Source organism: Xenia sp. Carnegie-2017, unplaced genomic scaffold (assembly GCF_021976095.1).
Source record: "Xenia sp. Carnegie-2017 unplaced genomic scaffold, XeniaSp_v1 HiC_scaffold_23, whole genome shotgun sequence".
In the NCBI taxonomy this organism is placed as follows: domain Eukaryota; kingdom Metazoa; phylum Cnidaria; class Anthozoa; order Malacalcyonacea; family Xeniidae; genus Xenia; species Xenia sp. Carnegie-2017.
This window is the reverse complement of record NW_025813486.1, coordinates 8,858,110-8,881,581: the sequence shown is the minus strand read 5'-3', so window position 1 is coordinate 8,881,581 and position 23,472 is coordinate 8,858,110. Positions and strand designations below refer to the sequence as shown.

The following is a 23,472-nucleotide window of genomic DNA, read 5'->3' as shown; positions in this document are numbered from 1 at the left end:
GTGGAGAAGAGAGACCTTGCTGAATGAAGCGCGTCAGGGAGTACCATTTCCCATATACTGTCTGGCAGGCTTGCTGTTTTGAGAGATAAGCGAATATCTTTCCACACTATACCGTTATAGCGTTCTACTTGGCCTTTGCCTATCGGGTGGTAGGGTGTAGATCGGCTCGTGGCGATGCCTCTCTGAGAGAGGGATTCTTTAAGCTCCTGGGACATGAATGAGGCATCTCGGTCTGAATGGATGAAACCTGGCGTCCCACACAGAGCGAATAACTGATTCAAGCATCTGATAACGGTTGATGAACTCATGTTTGGGCAGGCGAAAGCAAAAGAGAAGGGTGAATATTTATCCACGACTGTTAGCATATAGGGATTATTAGTAGTCGTAGGTAGTGGATCTTTAAAGTCCACGCTGAGTCGCTCCATAGGTCGGGTAGCCTTGATGATTACTCCTTGCTGCGGTTTGTAAAATTGGGGCTTGAGCTCAGCACAGACCCTACAACTAGAACACAACCTCTTAACTTCTTGTGTAGAGTAAGCGAGGTTTTTCGACCTTATGAAATATAACAATCAGATGACACCTGGGTGGCATAGAGCAGCGTGTATCTCAGTAAGGCTAGCTGCAGGTATGGAAGCTGTGAAAGCCCGGGTAAATGAGTCGAGAGCAGCGTTATCCTTACCGGGCCGGTATTTTATGGTGTAGCTAAAAGATGCTAGTTGTAGCCTCCAGTCCTGGATTTTATTGTTCTTTACTTTGGTGCGTCTTCGGTTGTCAAACATGAAGGCGACTGACTGCTAATCGGTTTTGAGAGTAAAATGTCTGCCTGCAAGAGGGAAGCTTTTAAGTGGACGAAGCCTTTCCTGGTCTGGGGCGATGACACCATTCCCTATACAGTAACCAAGTGGATTGATGGAAGACTTGTACTCTACTATCTTGTTTTCATTCAAAGTGAGGTTTCGGCGCTTTACAGCCTCTCTGAATTTCCTCATATTTTAGTCGTGCCCGTGCTGATCGTAGCCTGGAACAGTTATATTATCGAGGTAAGGAAATGTATCGTTCAGGCCCTCCTCTTCTACGAACTTGTCCATCGCTCTTTGGAAAACTGCGACGCCGTTGGTTACTCCAAAGGGGATGCGACAGAACTGGTAAAGCTTACCACTGGCCTCAAAACCGGTAAATTTTCAGTCGGCTTTCTTGATCGGTACCTGGTGATAGGCACTCCTTAAGTTGAACGTTGAGAAGACTCTATATGAAGCTAGGTTGTTGACAATGTTGTCGATACGGGGTAGCGAATATGCATCGAGTTCCGTGTAGAGGTTGACAGTTTGAGAATAATCAATGCGAAGCCGCTTCTTGTGTCGTTGTAGTGGTTCCTTTGATACGACGACTTAAGCCCTCCAGGGCGAGGTGCTAGGTTTGATTATTCCTTCAACGAGTAGGTGGTTAATTTCTTGTTTGATAAATTCCTGGTCCTCCTTGCTGAATTTCCGCGACTTGCTTGCGATAGGCTTACATTCGGTAAGGAGGTTCGCAAAAGGGATGGTTCCTCAATAGATGCTGCTGCAAGAGCACATACAGGTACCCCGTTGGGTACTTTAAGTTCTGGCTTTTTACCACTGAACTCAATGACAACACTTTTCTGTTCCCTTTGAAAGTCCTGGCCAAGGATGATATCATTACAGAGATCCTTCAGTACCCTTAGACGTACAGATGATTAACACTGGTGGCCTAGTTGGATGTCAACAAAGCAATGGCCAAGAACTTTGGCTTTAAGTGATGTGAGAGCCATAGATAAACTGTCCTCTGACTTGAGTAATTTGAGGTTGAGCTGGTTAGCTACCTTGTCGTTGATGTAGCTATCTGAACTCCCAGATTCAACAAGGGCAGTAAGAACAGTACTGTTGACACTGACTTTGGTGGATGCTTGCAAAAGGCTCTTTGGACAGGCGGCACTTATGGAGCAGAGTGAGGCAGATCTTATTGATGCTGTAGTCTTAGTCCCTTTCACAGCCTGAGACTGGCAAACTTTAGCGTAATGGCCACTTTTACCACAATTGTTGCAGACACAACTGCGTGCAGGGCACTCCTTTCTATTGTGAATAGGGCCGCCACAAAAAAAAAACACTTTCTTTGGGGTTTGACTACTGCTGACACATGGTTATCACTTGGTAAAGGATCCTCACCTCCATATTCAGTAGAAAAAAAAGCTGCCGAGTTTTCGGTTGGAGCATAGGCTTCAGAGTTTTTCTGGGCTAAGTCTAACGCGTTGGCCTGATCAAAAGCCGTCTTCAAGTCCAGTTGCCTGTTCTCCAGAAGTCGTTGGCGGATCAGTGGTGATAGAAGACCATTAAAAAATGAGTCACGGACTAATTCCTCCCTATACTGTTCTGCAGTCAAACTTCTGACGTTACAATCCTTGCTTAACTTTTTAAGTTCTTGTAAGAACTCTGTACGCGACTCACCAGGCTTTTGGCGCCTTGTAGCAAGTAGATGACGTGCAAATATTTCATTCGGAGGCTTAATATACAGATTATTTAGTGCTTCAGTAGACGAGTCGAAGTCCTGACAATCTTCGATGTAATAGCAAACGCTGTGAGAGACATAATTGATGAGAGTACGGTGTTTGTTTGGGGCTTTATTGCCGCATTCTTGAATGAAGTAGTTGAACGTTCGGAGCCAATGTTTCCACTCTTTCGCGGCTGACGGCGAATTTGGATCCAAGTCGAGACGTTGCAGTTTCAATAACGTTTCCATATTGAAGAATTTACATAAAGTAAAATAAATTGTTGTAATTTACCATTCTTTAGGCTTTATTTAACTTTAAAAAACAACTTAAATGCTACAAACAATAATATGGCGGATAAACAAAAGAGTGAACACCGCTGGTCATAAAGTACCGCAGATAGTGGCACAAGGAGAACAATACCAACAAAACAATATTACAACAATCAGTTTTGTACACAGTAAGAAGCGTAGAGAAGAGCCAAAGAATAGGAAGTGTATGAATACACTGAAGGAAGACAAGGGGAACATCTACTTGTTTATCATCATGAATGACGAAGTTCTAGTTTTAGTTGGGAAAGTGCTCATTTTTAGTAATTTTCTTACAAACACTATCTATTCATACGGTTTGGGTTAGTGTAAATTAATAACAGGCCAAATGTTTCCATGCAACGGAGAAGAGGAATCATGCTCTACAATGTAGAGTAATGAGTAATGAGGTTACAAGAAGTAGAAGTTCAGATTGATGTAAAGTGTATGTGGATGGGTTGGAGAAAAGAATCTTTTATATTAAATAGCAAACTAATTTCAACTATTATGAAAAGAAAGGTTTACAAGACAGTACAAATCCAACATTGTTGTATGGTTTTAAGATAGTGGCAATAGGAATAAGACAGATGACATTTTTCTGTATCGCTTGCCTTTAATCTAAGCAGGTTTATGTTTGCTTGATTGATTAATTTTTCACAACTTTAATAATTGGTGCTAAAATTTTACAAAAATTTAAAGTCGTTATCCAAATTTTAGTCGTATTTGAGTAAATTTGAGCTACATATTCTTATTAATTTGATTAGTTTTGTTGCACTTACCTCTGATTGTAATACTTTTATGTCATTTAAAGAATGGCAGTTACAAGAGTTGGAATATGTTGGTCATTCAGTTCAGCATAGAGATCTGTTGTCAAAATTGTGTTATCCCGAAGCAGACAATAAACATGTGGGCAATGTACGCTTCTCGGAGAAGTTTAGGCTCGGCGAAGGAAGTGATGAAACCCGTGTTTATCTTGGACTGACACAGGATGGTTACGGTAAAGCAGTGAAACAAATTCGTAAAGATAACTACCTCCAACCTGCACAGCATGAAAAGGAAATTTTAAACAAATTCAATGCAAGAAAGTCGAAATATGTTGTGAATTATTACTTCTTTGATGGAGATACTGGAACAGAATATGTTTATTTGATCTTAGACTTATGTGAGGAATCATTGGAGAAGTTTGTGAAATCATCTTCTTTAAGTGATCTTCAAAAAACTCTTCCCGATATTCTTAGACAAATTTTGAATGGATTAGTTGATCTTCATAGTGGCCCAAATCCTATTCTTCATCGGGATTTGAAGCCTTCCAATGTTCTCCGTGACGAAGACGGCAAATTTCTGATAGCTGACTTTGGCATTAGTCGAATATTGATGAATGGATCTGAAACACACAACAGCAAGTTTAACACGGGAAGTGAATTCTGGATTGCTCCTGAATCATATAAAGACGAAGATTCAAATAAAGCACTTAATGAAGATTTAAACGAAGCACGTAATGAAGATTTTAAAAAAGGACGTTATAAGAAAGAGTCTGATGTATATGTAAGTGTAAGAATGTTAACATTTACAAAACTCACAGCGAAATTTAATTTTGTAAGAGTTTAATTTTGCTGTTAACGTTACATTTCTTATTATCTTAGAATGCAGGAATGCTGCATTTATTAATGGAATACTTATTAGCTATTGTGTGTTTATCTTCTTTAAATAAAGGTTTGACCTTATGCTAACTATTTTAGAATGCAGGAATGTTGGCTTATTATGTTGCAACAAAAGGGAAACATCCATTTGGAACTAAACGGTATCGACTGGACAATATGTTAGATGGAAACCCTGTTGGCTTGGACGAAATCAAGAATGAAACATTAAAAGACCTTCTGTCGTGGATGCTAAAACTACAACCAGAAGAGAGACCATCTGCCAACGAAGCCTTGAAACATCCATTTCTTATGTCGGATGACGACATATTTGAATTTTTATGTAAAGTTGGAAACCTACAGTCGACTAAAACAAATGGTCCTCAATCTAGTATCGTCCCACATTTGAATATTGAACCTTCCAACTGGAGAAGCCAAATGGATAACAATGTTTATAAATATTTGGTAAATGGAAGAAATTATGGATCTTCATGGACAGAATGCTTAAGGCTCATTCGAAATGTTGGCATGCATTGGAACGATAGACCACGACCTCTACCACAACCAGAAGCATTTTATAAGATTGGCGATCACAGGGCGTATTTTCTCAAAACGTTCCCCAGTCTCCCTATTAAGGTACATGCTGCTGTCAGGTCAAATGAAGAATTGAAAGACAAACTAAAACTTAAGGGTAAGCATACTAGCTTGATAATTCACATATTGTCAAAGATATGGATGAGGCCGGGCAAGGTGAAAACAAAATTCTTTTTCTTGATGTTAATATTACTAATTTTATATATATATATATATGCCGTACGAGTTTCCAAAGACTTGACTTGTTTTATTGTTTATCGATCGTGATCCCAGTCTCCCAGAAGATGAATGTATTTTACATTTCTCTTCAATGTTTTTAGTTAATTTCGGGAACATTTTGTAACTTTCAAATATGTTAACTGTCATCATCAACTTGTTTACTTGTCAAGACTTTTAAATGTGTATTATACTGTATTGGAAGGAAAGCACTTTGCAATTAGTAATTTAGGTAGCATGTGAAATGCAAAAATGGTTTAAAATTAAGTTTTTAGAGGAGTATTATTGGGCTCAGAAGGAGTATGAATGTTGTTAGGTTTTTAAGAATTGCATGGTTGTGGACGAAATTGAGCATGTTCACTTTGAGAAAGATAATGGCCTATATTAAAAGTGGTTGCAATCATTATCAAATGGTTATCTCGTCCATATAAACATCGCATAAACAAGTATAAACAGTTTAAATTACCAATTAATTTTGGTAAAGGCCTTCATAAACTATTTTTAACTGGTTGTCCTCGTTGCATCCAGAAAGACGTATTTTTGGTTGTTTTTCGAAGCGCTTTACTCTATTTTTTACCCCCAAACAAAAGATACTATTGTCCGAGTTATTTGGTGCAAAAGGTTTGCGAATCTTCTAAATCGGGGATGTAACGACAACGAAAATTTTCTAGACCTAGCAAACATCGAAATTTAGTTGTTGTTTTCAGTTCTTTAGCTTTCGCCACAGCTTTGACCTTCCCTTCTTTGCGACAATACATCTTTCAGGTTACAAATGTCCTATAAAGTTAGTCTTAGTTGTAGAAATCTACATTTATCTGAGTTGAGAGTAAGTCCCTTCTCTCTTTGTTTTTAAATAACTTTATTCAATCTTTTATCATGCACTTTAACTAATTGACCAAGAACAATATTATCATCCATAATATTTTGTACTCCCTCACATCACTGTAGAACCTGTATGGTAATATACTGATACACATCTGCTGTTGATGTTATTCCAAACATAAGTCTTTTATAATTAAATATACCACAATGGTTTACAAATGTTGTTATCCCCTCGATTCCTCAACAAATATTATTTATTTAAGGAAAACTACCATTTTAAACATAACTTACCAATGGAGTTTGCTCTTTTGCTCTTTAAATATTATCTTCTTCGAACATCTCGGCCAATTTTTGTTTTCTACTTTCTTCCTCAAACTAAACAAAGTTCTTTTTGGTTTTTATTCTACAGATTTCACGTCACGGTCCATGTAGATCTATAATTGGAAATCTTTCAATGTCCCCATGTAAAACTATAAATTGTAGCTAAATCTCTGCATTGCCATAATCGACGTTTGTCTGAAATTTCTATATAGAACTTAAAGTTGGGCTTAAGCGATGTGATCAACCATTACGAATATATGTTTCTAGTAATTTTTTTGTGTGTATTTGATCCCACTCTTCTTAAGAGCCACCAGGTTTTTTATCTATGATATTACAAATAGGCTCACAGTCAATTAAATTTTCTGAACCTAAACGTCAACACTTCAATGTTGAGATTTTCATGCTCAATTCCATTTTCAATTTTTTTTTGTGTACAATAAAAGCGTAATCCTCTTCATAGTCTAATTTATTATGACTCCTTTATTTACATTTCTTGGGTTTTTACCGTTTATTTGACTTTTAATTTTGGCTTCTGGTTAGAAATTTATCTTTGACCTACATACAGCTGCAGAAGGACCAACGTTCACATATTTCCTGCGTATATTTACCACCATGCATGAAAATTGGAAACATTTCAATTTTGTAGGACAACTAAGCAGAATATCAAATCTATGATTTTTGATTTTTTGAATATGACTAACTTTTTCGTTTTTATGCGTTTCAATGGTTTTAGCTTTAAAGCCGACGGCTTCCATTGCTTGAGTGATCTGTTGTACATCTTTCAGTTTCATATCGTCACTCTTTAATGGTCGGTTCCATTTTAATCGACGGACATGTATCACTTACTTGGTCTCCAATCTGTTTACATAATTGATCACCAAAACTACAGTTCTCCGCATGTCTTCTCAGTTTTATTACAAATTGATGGATAGTTTCTCGTTTTCTTGTTTCATGTGGCAAAAAATGTCTTTTATATGGGATAAGTATTTTTCAAACAATTTAAAAGCAATTTCGTACTCATCCATTTATCTACCAGTCATGTCATCAGATATGGGAAGTAGCATTTCAAAGATCTCCTGAACGTCTATCTATGCACAATGCAGTTGTTGAGTTTTCTTTTGCTTTTTATATTTTTTTTCCTTTACCTTCGAGTTTCGAAAATAAATTAAAAACTTGTTTGCTGTCTTTTCCACCTCAGAGATACACACGTAATATCGATTGACAATCCAATAATTGTATGCCCTTTTGGTAAGACATGATTTGGGTTCAACTTTTGCGCCTAAGATACGGCTACATTTTCAAGTAGTTTTAAAGTTTTAGCAGAACAAAAGTGAATTTTTTCATTAAAATCACTAATCATTTATTAAGATCATTCACTACAAGCTCCTTCTATCACTTACGAAACTACTGTTATTTTTACCTATTTAAAAAGATATTTGTATGAAAAAATCGCCAAAAGAACACATCAATATTCGAAAATTTCCTAGTCAAAACAGTGTCTGCTCATACGGCTTCCATTGGTTATTGCAAATTAACTGTAGCGCAAAGGTTTTCCGACAGTGGGTTATTGCACCTCCCATAATCTCCTTCAGACGCCAATTTTTTTTCCTGATGATGCGTAATAAAGTTAGTGTCACATGTTTTTTTCACTCCATTTTAGATGATCTTAGAATCACCAATTACAATATCCCGTCAATTGGTCAAGATGATTTAGATTTGATGCCATTGCATAAGGTGTGTACTGTTTTAACACTCAAGCTGGCTTTGGGTATTTTTTGAAAGAATCTGTCTGAATACTTAACTGTATCTAATATTTCAGTTTGCAAAAAGCCACTAAAAGTTAATACTGAGGGCTGACGACCATACTCCTAACGTTATTTGTTATCAAGCGAGTTTTTGTAACAGACTTATACGAGATTGGACACTAAAAATGAAAGTCTAATTAACTTTTTTAAATTACAAAAGCAAGAAGAGCTATCATAATTAAAATCCAATTGAGATATGCACAAACTTGATAAGCACTTAAATAGCATAGATAGGAAAGCCACAGATAAAAATATGTACAAAAGCCGTAGTTTCTTTTTTATTTACTTCGAGGTAAGTTAATGGCACGTCAGATATAAAAGATTAATTTTTATAAATGTAACCATTGCACTTTGTCTGAATATTTGTGTCAGATTTTTGAGTTTGCAAAAGCAACCGACTATTATCAAGAGAAGCTTGATTCAACTGGATTCAAAACTCATCAAAAATAAAGGACAGTTCCTAACAGTGAAAGGCAAATGTACATAAATGTAACATCACAGCAAGTTTATGTTCTTAATTACTTGTACGTGTGATGATAATATTAATTTATTTCATCAATAATAAAAATTCATTTAAATTTATTTTTAGTTAGGTCGTAAAAGTCCACCTTTTCCAAGATCAAAGTCATCTGTATCAGGTAAGAAATCAAGAAATATCAATACACGTCAATTATACAACTGCCATCGTCACTTATTTGTATCAATGTCAGCTTCATTACAATTATTACATGATTTACAGTTTTTGTTCAAGTAAAGTTATAGTAATGTTGCTTAGCAACAATATCTGTGTTTGTGCTGCATGCTGTAATTATGAAAGACTCACGATGCAAAATTATATTTATATATGCAACAATTAAATTATACCTATTAACAAGCTACATCCTCTCGCTTTCCAAACTATATACTTCATAATTTTGGCTTAGACGTAGCGTTGTAGCTCTTTTAGAACGTGATTTCATCAAAGTCCCTTGTTCTTTGTTTGTTTGTTTTTCATTCGCGTATATTTTTATATGAGCTGAATTTCTTTTTATGATGCTTCCTTTTCTGATTAAACTGTAACTTCGTTGTTAAAAGAGAGATATGTTGATCCGAGTGAAGTTGCTAATGAACACATACACGAAATACTAGCTCTGCCAACTAATACTGGTGTTTCAAAACATAAGAAAAATAACATTTATAATACTATACTTTGGCATGTTCAAGCGCTTGAGATAATTGGGAACTTGGGAGATGTTGCAGGAAACGTGAAAAAAACTCTAGCAAGTTGTAGGAGATTCGAGCTGACTAAACAAAAGCATCACAGAATTGAAAAAAGTGAAAAGTTGGCTTTTACAGATCTAGTTGAAGCTTTGCGAGGCTGGATATAACGAAATCCACTATCACAAACTAATAAACAAGGAAAGAGAGAGAGTGTATTGAAAGAAAAGAAAGAAAACTACTATTAACCAAAGTCCAAACAAGACAATGTGTTTACTGTGACAGCAAAGACCACAGCCCCATAGATTCTGACAAAGTCTTGCATGTCAGTGAGCGTGAAAAGATCTTAATGGCAAAACGACGCTCTTTTAATTGCACAGGGGAAAACCATAGAACAAGTAATTGCAAGAGTCAGATTCACTGCTATATCTGTAAAAGGAAGCACCATACTTTTATATGTGATCAGCAGGACAAGAATCAAAATCTGGTGTGTTATCCTAATTTGAAGAATGTTGTTTATCCACCTGTGTTAGCAACAATCAAAAGAATAAATGTCGAGCTCTTTTCGACACTAGATCTGGTAGTTCCTTTGCATCAAGCAAGTTGGTAAATAAAATTAAAGAAGAACCAATAAGGCAACAATATAAATCCATCAAGATGACGTTTCAAACAGCAACTAAAAGGGTCAGTATTTATCAAGTCAAATAGCAGATGTAGAGGGAAAATTCAAAATGACATGTGAGGTGAATCAAATCGAAAAGAATGTAGTGAGGACTTTACGAAACCCCATTTCAGAAGGGGATCAAGGAAGTGTGTATCAAGAGTTTAAAGAGCAGTTGAAGATGCAAAAAAAATGGTCAGTATGAAAAATCTCCTCTGTGCAGGGCTTATCACCCTTACTTGCTAACGGAATATCAGGTTGCCAAGCGTAGGTTAAGTCCATGATAAACCGATTCAAGAAACAGCCTAGAATGACGAAAACTTATCATAATAACATAGTAAATAAACTTGATAAAGAAGTGGTTAAAATCGCGCGTAAGAAACTAAAAGAAAGTTGTGAACATTACCTTCTGTAAAAACTTGTCTTACGTGAGAAAGCCGAGTCTACAAAAGTAAGGATCGTTTATGATGCTTCAGAAAATTCGATGAAAGGTTACCTTCATTGAATGATTGCCTTGACATTGGACCGCCACTGCAGATAAGAATCTTAGATGTACTCTTGCGTAGTTTAATGAAACCGATTCTATTAGTAGGCGATACCAAACCAGCATTTTTACAAAAAGTCACCAGAGAGATTGATCCAGACGTAATGAGAATCTTTTAGATAAATCATCTGCAACAAAAAGAGATGGTCGTACATCGTATGACTCGAGCGATGTTCGGACTTGGTCCGAGCCCACTTTTACTTGGAGGAAATTTAAATGTTCACCTAGAGAAATTTGCACACTAATATCTAAAGTGTGTCGAAGAATTATCTGACGGGACTTACGTAGATGATATCAATATGTGTGGTGATTCAGTAGAAGAGACTATAGAACAGCAATTAAAACGGATTCTCAGCAAGGGACAATTTGTTCTGCACAAATGCAATTCCAGTGCAGTTGAACTTGAACGCGATAAAGTAAAGGATGGGGGTTCTACCTATGCTAAAGATACTTTAGGAACTAAATGTTCAGAAACTGAACTTCTCGGACTGGTATGTAACAAGCATGAAGATACTTTGTCTATTTCACTACCAAAACAAAAAGTTCAAATGACCAAACGAACGGTTCTTCAAAGAGCCGTTCGTTCTCATAGCGAAAGTAATCTTTCGAGATATCTGTGATCGGAAAATCACATGGGATGCACAGTTGCCGGAAGGTATTAGGAAGCGTTAGGAAAAATGGTCGAGGATTTTGAAAAGTGAGTTAAATTTTTCAAGAAGCATTCTTTGGATAAGAGTAGGGACTACAGCAATTTACATTCATTGGTTTTCCGATGCGAGTATCTTGGGATGTTGTGCAGCGGTGTATGTAGGAACAAAACAATGTGAAGTGGTTTCGCAAGGGCGGTTGGTATCAAGGGCAAGATTAGCAAAACGCTAATTAACTATTCCAATATTGGAACTTGTAAGTTGTCATACGGTTTCCAACCTGGTGGACAAAACACAAAAAGTCCTTGTTACGTGCGTGGTCCCGAAAGAATAACTATTGATTTTGGTTCTATTTCCACAAGCAACAAAGATAGTGTGAACCAGTTATATTTCTCAAACAATTTATTAATAAAGCGTAAATATTAAAAGTAGATAAGTGTCTTAATAATTATATCAATAAGTATGAGTAAAACTTATCTCCTCTGTCTGAGTACAACCGCGAGTCTTTATTCTTGAGCGTTCGTGAGTCCAACAATGACTCACAATAGTTTTCCAAATAGATTAAAGGCACAGAAGCCAAAAGATAGTTATGGCACAGAAGCCAAGATAGTTGTCTGGTAGATTGTAGCTTGTCAACCTACTTCGGTAGGCTATGCCTCCTAAGTTTGTCTCCTCGTAGCTTGTGCTCGTAGGTTGTCCTCGTAGGTTGTACCCAGTGGTCTAAACTACTGATATATATATAATATCTAATGGGAAGTATTGTGGTTTTGTGACCTACATCCCATACGCAATACAGTATGTTACAGCAAGATATAGTTAACCACAATAACAACAAATGCGGTTGCGGTTCTAAAGTGTTTACGCATGTAAGCAAGCTTGTAGCGCATGCAAGCAAGCTTCTAGATAACGTTCTAATTAATTATATATGAAATTATAATATGACATTAAAATGATATTACATGATAGTAGTTGCTATCATGTAACAGTCCTCAGTAATCTCCCTGTCGAATCTGTTTACGCGTGAACTAATTCAACCGTCTATCTACAATGGATCAACAGTGGTGGCAACTACAAGCAATTTGTTTCAAATCGTTTGAAAGAAATAATGATAATATATTTGTTTATTTCCATCATTTCGAAGAAAGTATGAGTGCGGAAGTGTAAATATTTTGGGAAGATTAAGTTGATTGTATTACTGGCTTTCAGGCCATTGTCAAGTTCTAGTTTGTAGGATTTAATAAAGAGTACTTCCATTAGTAGAAGTCAGTTTTTGATTCAGTTTTTGTTCTAGTAAATAAAGTATTTTGCATTTGCCAAATACAAGATCAAGTGTGCTGAAAATGTAGAGATTTAAACGTTTTTCACGTTTTGCACAATGGAAAAAATTAATAATGAAATTCTCATTTATTTGCGCAAAACACGATTTACATCATAAGGATGTGACGGTTATGGTCCGAGAAATCAGTAAAACTCTGCAATTGACAAATGGAGCTTAAGTTTTCAAACTGATCATCTTCTTTCTTTCTAATTGTTGGGTATTTTTCAACAACCAAGATGTTGTTACGGTTTGATCATAATTAATGACGAGACTTCGTCTTTCCTGATGATTTATGGCAAAGCAACAGAAAGAGAAACATGTAATGATTTACTGTTGAATTTTACGCTTGTGTGGGAGGAAATCATGTACTCTGCATTTTTATGAGATATAGATATGGCTATATGACGAATGGCTTTTAAACATTTGGACTAAAAAATGCTTCATTTGAGAAATAAAGTATTTGTATTTTTTGCTTGTTATGAAAGCAATGTTCTCACACTAGAAAGACATTTCGTTTCATATTATATACATTTTACATATAGTTTCAAATTTGAAAATAACGTGGAGCAATGAGCATACATCACAACAGAGGTCAGACAATAATGTCAATAATGAAATATCGAATTTTAAACTGTTTTTGTAAGAAATGTATGTAATGGCATAAGTATGAAACTTTTATTATAGTTTCTGAATAGCAGCAAGTTTAAGAAACATTTAAAAAAACAATGACTTTTTATAAGCAAACATGTTCTACATTAACAAAATGCCATCTTCAGTACGAAATGATTTGTGTTACGAAATATGATACAGTATAGGAAGATACGACATGAATAAATTGTTTACTTTGAATGAGATCGAGATATAATAAAAAGCGTTTTAATGGTTTTATCTTGAAAGTCGGTAGTTTCCATTGCATTTAGCGATCTGTAGTACATCTTTTAGTTTTGAATCTGACTCCTTTCGAGCAACTTCATTCTTAATTCAGACGACTGACACTTAACAGTTACTTGGTCTCGACTCTGCTCCAAAATTGATCTACAAAACTACAATTTTCTGTGTGTCGTCTCAGCTTGATCACAAATTGATCAAATTGTAGTATTATTTACATATAGATGATTCTAAAAATCCTATATCGTATTTTGTGACTACTGATAAACTGCACTGCAAACGACTAGATGCAATCGTGAATTATCTCAAAGTATATTTTTACAATCTATATTACAGGTTTTTTATGGGTTTGATTGGAATCCACCACTTTTGCCATTTATATTTTCGTATATCGCGTGGTACAATCTGTAAACATTGCGTACATTGTCACAGCTCTATCATATATTCTTATATAGCATTGACTGTTTTTGCATGAAAAATTTCGAGTATTCTTTTGGCAACTTTATGATACGAATACCTTTTCTAATTTTGTTATAAATGGCAGTGTTTCTTTTAGCTATATGGTAGCTAGTTTCTATAGTCAATTATAATCGACTTTAGAAAATGTAAATACTCAATAGTGTGGATGGAAAAGATCGTTAAAACGTTATAAGCTTTGCGTATTTCTAACTACGATTCTCTCCATACAAATTTGATGAAAAATAAGGAAACTGGTAATAAAGTATATTTTTTAAAGGACGTGCGCAATAAAATTGAAATTTTGCACCATATTAAAGTTTATGTCTGATTGAATGTTTAAATTAGGTAAGCTATCACATAGTTAACCCAATTCTTTTATGTGACCCCAAGACCATTATCTAGAAGCAACTTTTATCAATTATCTATTGACTGTTATTTCCAAGCGACTTAAAAAGTTAGTTGTGTGACGAAACTGCCCTAAGAACACATCAATACTCCAAAATTTCTGAAGTCAAAACAATCATTGCCGTATAAAAATATATGATAGAGCTGTGAACCATATAGGGAATATACAGTAGGTCCATAGTGTGTACAAATTGCGGCTGTATATTTAATTACTTCATTGGCTGCTGTTAACCATTTTATCATTCCTATTGGTCAAAAAAACCAATTGACTCGCTGTCACTATGGTAATCACATGCGTAATAAAATATGCGTTGCACGAAAAAATCAATGGAGTGGCTCTACTGTATATTCACTACACTGTGGCTCTGACATTGTACGTAATATTCACGGTTTCTAGGTACCAAAAAATATTACTTGTGTTTTCTAAGCAGAACTTCCTTAATATTTGCAGCAAGATTGTCTTACATGCTGTTGACATTGCTCCATAGAAATAAGGAATGAATATTATTTACAGAAAGCACGTATGTATGTAAATGAAAAAGACACAAGAAGAACACGTTTCAAGAATAAGAGATATACATAGAGTAGAGTATGGCCCTGTTTACAAGAGAACAGAATGAAGTCAAACCACGGTATCAGCTTGCGTCAGTCATAATATTATTTATAGTAAATGTTAACATGGGACCGTTACGAAAATGACTCAGAGCAGTCTGAAGTCGTACCGCCCGATGAACTGATCCGACTGAGTTCAGAACGATATGAATTGAAACCGGCATTAATGTAAACTCAAATTAATGTTCAGACCGGTCTGAAATTTCATCTACGCATGCGCACAAAAGCAAATTATAAAGGCAAAATGGCTAGCAAGCGTAACATTAGCCTGCAAGAAGGCATTACGCGAATGAGGATTTTTCGTGATTTTGTGTCGGTCGCATGTAAACATGCAACAAATTCTGATTTTCATTCTGGTTTGACATCGTTCCTGTCTCATGTAAACAGGGCCTGCATAGATAGGGTGAAGGCAATTATAATTAATGTACATAGTAAGAAGCGTAGAGAAAAAACCAAAGAATAGGAGATGTATGAATACACTGAAGGAAGACAAGGGGAATATCTACTTGTTCATCATTATGAATGACAAATTCTTAGCTTTTGTTAGGAAAGTGCTAATTTTTAGCAATTTTTTTACAAACACTATCTGTTCATACGGCTTGGGCTAGTGTAAATTAACCATAGGCCAAACGTTTCCATGCAGGAGGGGGTTTAATAACGCTGCTACTCAAATATCACTTACAGAACCCAATGGCTGTATCATTTTTTCTTGATATTGTAGCACTGATCGCTTTACGAAAGGCCGAATCTAGAGCTTTTAGTGTGGGGGGAGGGAGGGGGTATTTAATAACGCTGCTGCTGAATTGCATGATTCCTTTTCTACCTGGGTAATAATATAATTGAAAACTGCAAATAAACATTTTTACTTCGGCAAAGGAAAACAATACTAGCAATCGTTTTGTACTTTCTGTACTAGTTTATGCATATCACTTTTCATTCTCGAGGTATTGAAGTTTTTATCATATCCGATTTATATGATGTCACACTGGATAATGAGAACTAGATGTATTAGGTAAATTTGATGATACATTATTTTAACATGGCGGAGTTTCCTCCTTTGTGATGTGTTAATGATATAAAATACTGCGTACCATTATGAACCTAAAGTTGTCAGGAAAATGAAGGCTATTTGAAACATTGCAGCGACTCATTTTGCATGTAATATGTTGTCACAAGTTAGATAAATTGCTAATTGCAAGGACGTAGTATTTTTAAAGTGAAAACGTTATGCAGGAAAGGTTTTAGAAAGCACTCTGTCAATTCAAAATTTCGGGTCAATACAGATATAATTTAACTAGCATAATTTTCGTTTAATTGGCACTTTAAAATGTCCAAACAAGGTTTGAGAGAATAATTGTAGCGATCGAACTTCTGTTAATGTTTGGCAACAAACATAAGATAGTCTGTCTAAAAGACGAGTGTCGAGAATAGAAAGAAAAATTAAATGAAGCTATTTTGTTATCTTTTGGTATAAAAATATTTTTTAGATTCTAAAAAATATTTGCTCTCAAAATTTTAATTTAGTATTTTTGAAAAACGCAAGTTTACTCCTTAACAAAAATTCATGAAATAACTGCAGAGAGAAGTTTTAGTGATTAATTGTTTGGTATAAGCTAACCTCGAATTTACCAGTTAAAAACTTTATGATATGTCTAACAATTGTTAGTACGTTTTTTAAAATTGTGCAGTATCAGTATCCTTTCCTAATTGTGGACGTATTATTTTGTTTGTTTAACCCTTGAATGTACTATTTTTATCTAGAAGAGTGGAAATACATTGATGAATCAACGAAACATACAGAATTGCTTTTAAAATTGATTGAATATGGACGCAATCCCAGTGTTAAGGTTGAAGTGGTTGGCAATGTACGTGTAATTTTCTCAGACGAGTTTTGCATCGGCAAAGGAAGTAACGAAACCCGTGTTTATCTTGGACTGACAAAGGATGGTTACGGTAAAGCAGTGAAACAAATGCGTAGAGATAACTACCTCGAGCCTGCACAGCATGAAAAGAAAACTTTAAATGAATTCAATGCAAAAAAGTCGAAATATGTAGCAAATTATTACTTCTTAGAAGAAGATACTGCAGCAGAATATGTTTATTTGATCTTAGACTTATTTGAAGAATCATTGGAGAGTTTTGTAGAATCTTCTACTTTACATGATCTTCAAAAAGCTCTTCCCGAAATTCTCAGACAAATTTTGCAAGGATTAGCGGATCTTCATAGCGGCCCAAATCCTATTCTTCATCGTGATTTAAAGCCATCCAATGTTCTCCGAGACTCACAACACAACTTTCTGATAGCTGACTTTGGCATTAGTAGAATATTGAAGAATGATTCTACGACACATAAAAGCAGTCCTAACAAAGGAACGGAGTATTGGATTGCTCCTGAATCATATTGCGATGATGATGATTCAGTTGATAAAGGACGGTACAAGAGAGAGTCTGATATAATGGTAGGTGCAGGAATATAATCATTTGCAAGTCATGCATATGTACAGTCAATTTTGTGACTTTACATTGTTAATTTTTTAGAATGCAGGAATGGTTATTTATTATGTTGCAACAAAAGGAAAACATGCGTTTGGAACTAAACGGCATAGATTGGACAATATGTTGAACGGTAACCCTGTTGGTTTGGAAGAAATCAAGGATGAAACACTAAAGGACCTTCTGTCGTGGATGTTAAATCTAAAACCTAAAGACAGACCATCGGCTACCGAGGCGTTAAAACATCCATTCCTTATGTCGGATGACGAGAAATTTGACTTACTATGTAAAGTTGGCAATCTTCAGCAGATTAAGACAAATGATCCCCAGTCAAGTGTCGTTCAACAGTTGAATAGCAAATCCGAACACTGGAAAAGTAAAATGGATTGTGATGTTTATGATTATTTGGTGAATGGAAGGACCTATAAATCTTCATGGACAGAATGCTTAAGACTCATTCGAAATATTGACCAGCATTGGAACGATCGGCCACGACCTCTACCACAACCAAAACCATTTTATAAGATTGGCGATCACAGGACGTATTTTCTCAAAACGTTCCCCAGTCTCCCTGTTCAGGTACATGCTGCTGTCAGGTCAAATGAAGAATTGAGAAACAAACCAGAACTTATAGGTAAGCATACTGGCTTGAATTTTCTCATTTTTCATTACACTTAAATAATCTGGTCGTTGTACAATAGCAATTTGATTACATAATATTTTTACGTGATATTGACATCATTACTTTGCTTATCAGTCTTTATTTACTTAAATTCGAAGAGAAAAATATTATGAGAAAAAATATTCCTTACTACCATAAATATATATTGTAAAAATTTTCAATAAAAGTAAGAGTAAAATGTCTAAAGCGTAGTCATTCTCTCTAGAGGAATGAATGTTGAGACTTAATTACAAATTACAAAACGGAATATTCTGTTTTTCTTAAGAAAAATTTTTACCATAGAAAAATGGAAGAGTAGTTTCAACTGGAACGATAACTTATACAAGTGCTCTATAATAAGATTAAGGCATTGAAAAGGCCCAAGGAGACCTGCACTTTCCACGGCAAATTCGCACATTTATACCCTATTCGCACCTCTTTTGACTCTTTCAATTTGCAAATATTCGTACTCCCTTGAGTTAACCTTTTTTGTTGCAGTGAAGCAGATTTGTAACATTAACCAAACAAAATGGCCAGAAATTCTTCGAAAAGTTCGCTACCTTTAGGTTTAATATCAGGAGTTTAATAGACAACAAAAAGCAGCAGTATTTTATGTTTTTCGTTGATACATCTTTCGCCATTTTTGAACAAAAAGGAACTGAACGGACCTGCATAGCCACCATCACTGATATAAATATTACACTGGATAACGCATCCATATATAAAATATAGTAAGATAATTAAAGCCGGAAGTTGGCTCATCTGATTATGACCTTCGTGGGGGGTATCGGTTCCACATTACTATACTTTTGTATTAAAAATCACAGTTTTTGCGTTTTATTCGTTCTATATGATAATATACTGTCCTTAAAGATGGCGGTCAGTTATCGCTGCAGTTGATATTATAATTTACTATGCGGGAACCAAAATAATTTTATTATTACGTATGCATACAACGAAACACAAGGTCGTTTTGATGATTTATTGGATTAATTTTGAACGTTGTGTTTAAGATGTTAGTAACATTATAAAACGTTGACATAAACGTACGTATAATATTCACTTTATAAAATTTGTTAACAATATTGTTATTTGAGTCAATATGTCATGTAAACACGAATTTTATACTTTTTCCACACATATTTTTTCTGAAGAAGAGAAAAAGCAACGATGTTTTCAAGCTAAGTATATGGTAATACAAAATTTTGATTTAAGGGTCACATCTTATGCATGATATACGTTTTTAAGTTCTTTGAAATCTATTGTTTATCGACGGATTACAACATGCCCATGCAATTATCTCCCAAATATGAGCCCCCTCCAAATTAAAAATGGTACGAAAGCCCTGGATATATAGCCTATGGGGAATGTTTAGGTCGAAAAATGACTTACTTTTCCTCAAGTACATGGTATTTTATTAGTAGTCACGTTTGCATCAAAAATACATTGTAAATAGTCTCTCTAGAAGGGAAAAGTCGAGAGTGGAAAAATATTTTTGCATTGGGGAAAATTTGAGTTACTTTTATATAAATTATTTTTTTGTTTCCCTCACTTTTCACTATATGTATAGTATTTAGTGTCATGTATGAAATGAAATAAAAACACACTCCGGAGAAATGGTCCATTTTGACCTCAATATTTGAAAAAAAAACCGTGGCGGTTATTGCATTCTGTAATGTTTTGAATTCATTACAAATTTATCATTATACGATAAATATTTACAAGCTAACTGTGGCTCCCTTTATATCTGTTTATTTCCATCATTTCGAAGGAAGTGTTAATTTTTTTGGGAAGATTAAGTTGATTGTATTACTGGCTTTCAGGCCATTGTTAAGTTCTGGTTTATAGGATTTAATAAAAAGTACTTCCATTAGTAGAAGTCAGGAATTTTTTAAGTTTTTGTTCTAGTAAATAAAGTATTTTGTATTTGCCAAATATGAGATCAAGTGTGCTGAAAATGTAGAAATTTAAACGTTTTTTTATGCACAATGGAAAGAATTAAAACTGAAATTACCATTCATTTGCGCAAAACATGATTTACATCATAAGGATGAGACGTTTATGGTCCAAGAAACCAGTGAAACTCCGCAATGGACAAATGAGATCTTCAGTTTTCAAATTGATCATCTTCGTTTTTCTAATTGTTGGAAAATTTTCCACAGCCCAGATGTTACGGTTTAATCCTCAGTGATGACGAGAATTCGTCTTTCATAACAAAGAACTCATTTTTAAAAATAAAAACAATGCCAAAATTATGCGGTCTGTGTTGTCGTAAATTATTTATATAGGGTAAGAGCTTCCCAGTAGCTAAATCACTCCCTGCGTCCTCATCCAGTGCCATGTGTATTGACTTTACGTTCACGTTTTTCTTCTGATGATATTTAATAATTCGGTATTACTTTACATGTTTTCTTTTTACTACATTTAGCTGATCTTAGATACACTAAACTAACAACAGAAGAAATCGAGAAAATTGGTCAGAAAGTTGGAACTGATTGGAATATACTGGGTGGTCTTCTAGAAATACCTTTTGACATACGTGATGAAATTACTGTTTACGACACAATTTATCCAAATCCCTCCGCAAAAGCTAAAGAGATTTTAGTTATTTTTAATGAAGGAAAAAAATTTGATCGATATGTATTGAAGAAATGCCTTGACGAAATAAAGCTTGATTTGGATGAAATTTTGTCTCCCACCAATCAGGTATATTTAATTAAAGAATATTTATTCACTCGCTTCTTGTTTTTAGACCAGTTAGCGTTCTTTTCTGGAAAATCTGTCTTAGGTCTACTATACTTCTAACAGTAGACAGAAATTTGACTAAGTTGAAACTAAAGATGGGGACTTGAAGTTTTTTTTAAAGTCGTATATAACAGTGCATGTAAAAATCTCATGGACGATTTTACTATCTAACACAAATTTTTTTCTGTTAAACAATAATTTTAACGCAAAGAACTACAAATTATCGTACGTTAATTGTCATTTCTGTATTTGCCTTGTCAGCATTATTGTGGTATAGTATTTCACATAGTCAACTGCTCTAAGTACCAAAACTCTCCTACTTGCAATTTTTCTATAATACGTTTCGAACTTGTTTTAAGCTCTACTCGTTAAATTCCGTAAAGTATGAACTGAGTCAGAGCCAAATAGGTGGTGTGAAACCATTTCCTTGGGAATGAGAGAACAATGGAAAGTTCACCTTGGTGCATGACATTTGCATTCTAAATAAGGAAAATCTTTGTTAAAATAATTTAACAAGGTAGCTAAGACGTAACTTGCACACTAAGAATTTATCATTTTTTCGTGTTAAGACGCGCTAGATAAACAAATTTATCTTCAATGACAAATTTGCAATCCTTTTCATTTAAACTTTTCATAGACAAGCAGAAATGTTTTAACTACTCGTGAAATATGTCAACTGAGTTGTCATATAGCAAGTTTCTGGGATGAAATGGCTTCCTTGATGAATTTGGATAACCATGAAATTAAGAACGTGCAATCGAATACGAGTTATAAAAATGAACAAATAAAGGCTGAGAAGATTCTGTCAATACTGTCCAACAAGTGGAAAACTGAATTTCGGAGCAAACTAGTGGAGACCTTGAAAAGAATGAACCAATCTACTTTGGCTAATTTGATTTTGAATTACGAGTGGAAACACCTGCAATGAAGGTGAAGATTTTTGTTTTAAGTGTAAAAATTCAAATGTTTTACTTGAGAACATTTTGAGACTAAGTTGATATTAATTAGCACCGTGTATTGGACAATGCGTATGTATGGACATTTCTATTTAATCATGTCAACACAATTAAAACATTTTAGTTATAGCATCAGCATATTGATTAGTTTTAAAATTTGTTGCTATATTGCTTTATGTCATGTCTGTGCTGTACTCAAGCCACGTTTACACTATACCGGATTACTATCGTAGCAGGTTAGATTGTCTTTGTATTTAAAGGCAGTGAAATTGTTCAACGTCAGAAATACAATCAAATAGACTAAATCTATCAACTTCATAAGCTGTTATTCTAATTTTACTCAAAGTTTGCATTGTAGGAGTAAAAGATTGGGCTAGGTTTGCTACTAGCTATACTTTATATATATTTCTTAGTATTGAACTAGTACTTTGCTAAATAAAGTCATAAAGGTCAATGTGGCTTCCACAATATGAAAATTTTGATCATACTTATTGGGATGAGGGAATATTCTTATAAGCATGATTTTCCATTGTCCGCGGCGACAAATAAGGCACAATCACGAAGACAAGTAAGAGTAAATCTGAAAATTGCTGGCTCAAAGGATAAAGTCCTTCTCAAATATATTATTTTGACGGATTTTAACAAGAACATGTCAATCAGGCATTTAGGAAGCCATGGGCGTATGGGTCTGCAGACACCCACAGAATGTGCAAGTACTTGCTTGAACACTAATGTTATGAAGTCCAGGTTTTTGCAGGTTTAACCAAATTTTCAACTTAATAAACAGACCTTTCCCACTGACGTGATGAAGTTTAATAAAATACCACTTACTATTACAATCCGTCTTTTAACAGCATCTTTTGACTACAAGTATATTTTTCAGTCAGCCAAACTTCCTTGAATGTGAAGTTGGAAGGTTCAATAAAAAATTGGGATGAAGTTGTCTTAAGAGTAATCTCGAAGAGTGTGAATCTAATACTGAGTTATCTTTCTGCCTTTTAAAGTAGCTAATCGCATGTAGAGTGTACCATTTATAATTTGTATTCAGTCTCAAGCAAGATCGGTCACAGAAGCCTGAGTTCTGACAACCAGCCACGAAATTTCTAAAAGGGGATGTTTCCAGCTTCTTTCCATATCCTACCATGTTCAGCCTCACAAATAACCTATTTTCCAAAGGTTTCATGTTGGTATCATATTTTGTTTAATCTTGCAACAAGCTTCATTATGTCAGTAAGGTGCTGGGTAATTGTATTGTTTTCCGTCAGAAAGTTTTCATTTTGATTTCTAAGTATAAGCTCTTTGAATTTTGCAACTTTACACGTAACTAGTTTATAAAAACGAGGTTATAAGTTTTTTTAGTCATTTTATAAGCCATTATTAAAATATCTACACACAACAGTAAAAGTTATAAGAGGGTTTCATCATTTGGCAATGTCGATATGCAGTAACACTTTCATTAACAAGCTATCAACTTGTATGAGCTCAGACTTAGATATGCCACTGGAAATTAGTTATTTTGCATAATTTCTGGGTTAAATGCGTTGGTCAAGTTCCTCACCATGTTCATCCATACAGACAATAGGCTGCTTTAACACCCCACCCCACCCCACCCCACCCATACAGTAGTCTTGGGTGGTGTAAAATGGGGCGATTTTCAGTTAAATAGCACATCAACAGTAC

General features: G+C 34.9%; 2 protein-coding genes across 2 annotated transcripts; one reads left to right on the top strand and one right to left on the bottom strand.

The window, feature by feature from the left end:
• Positions 1-1,420: 1,420 nt before the first annotated feature.
• LOC124449046 lies at positions 1,421-2,754 on the bottom strand. The gene is made up of 3 exons (XM_046999988.1): positions 2,153-2,754; positions 1,841-2,090; positions 1,421-1,657 (listed from the first exon to the last, which is right to left on the bottom strand). The coding sequence occupies exons 1-3, from the start codon at positions 2,752-2,754 to the stop codon at positions 1,421-1,423; spliced, it is 1,089 nt and encodes a 362-aa protein (XP_046855944.1).
• Positions 2,755-3,609: 855 nt separating this feature from the next.
• On the top strand, positions 3,610-22,243 carry LOC124449044. Its single transcript, XM_046999987.1, has 8 exons — positions 3,610-4,356; positions 4,551-5,139; positions 8,062-8,135; positions 8,796-8,844; positions 16,699-17,396; positions 17,476-18,064; positions 20,520-20,797; positions 21,474-22,243. The coding sequence occupies exons 1-8, from the start codon at positions 3,610-3,612 to the stop codon at positions 21,762-21,764; spliced, it is 3,315 nt and encodes a 1,104-aa protein (XP_046855943.1). The 3' UTR covers positions 21,765-22,243.
• Positions 22,244-23,472: the final 1,229 nt, after the last annotated feature.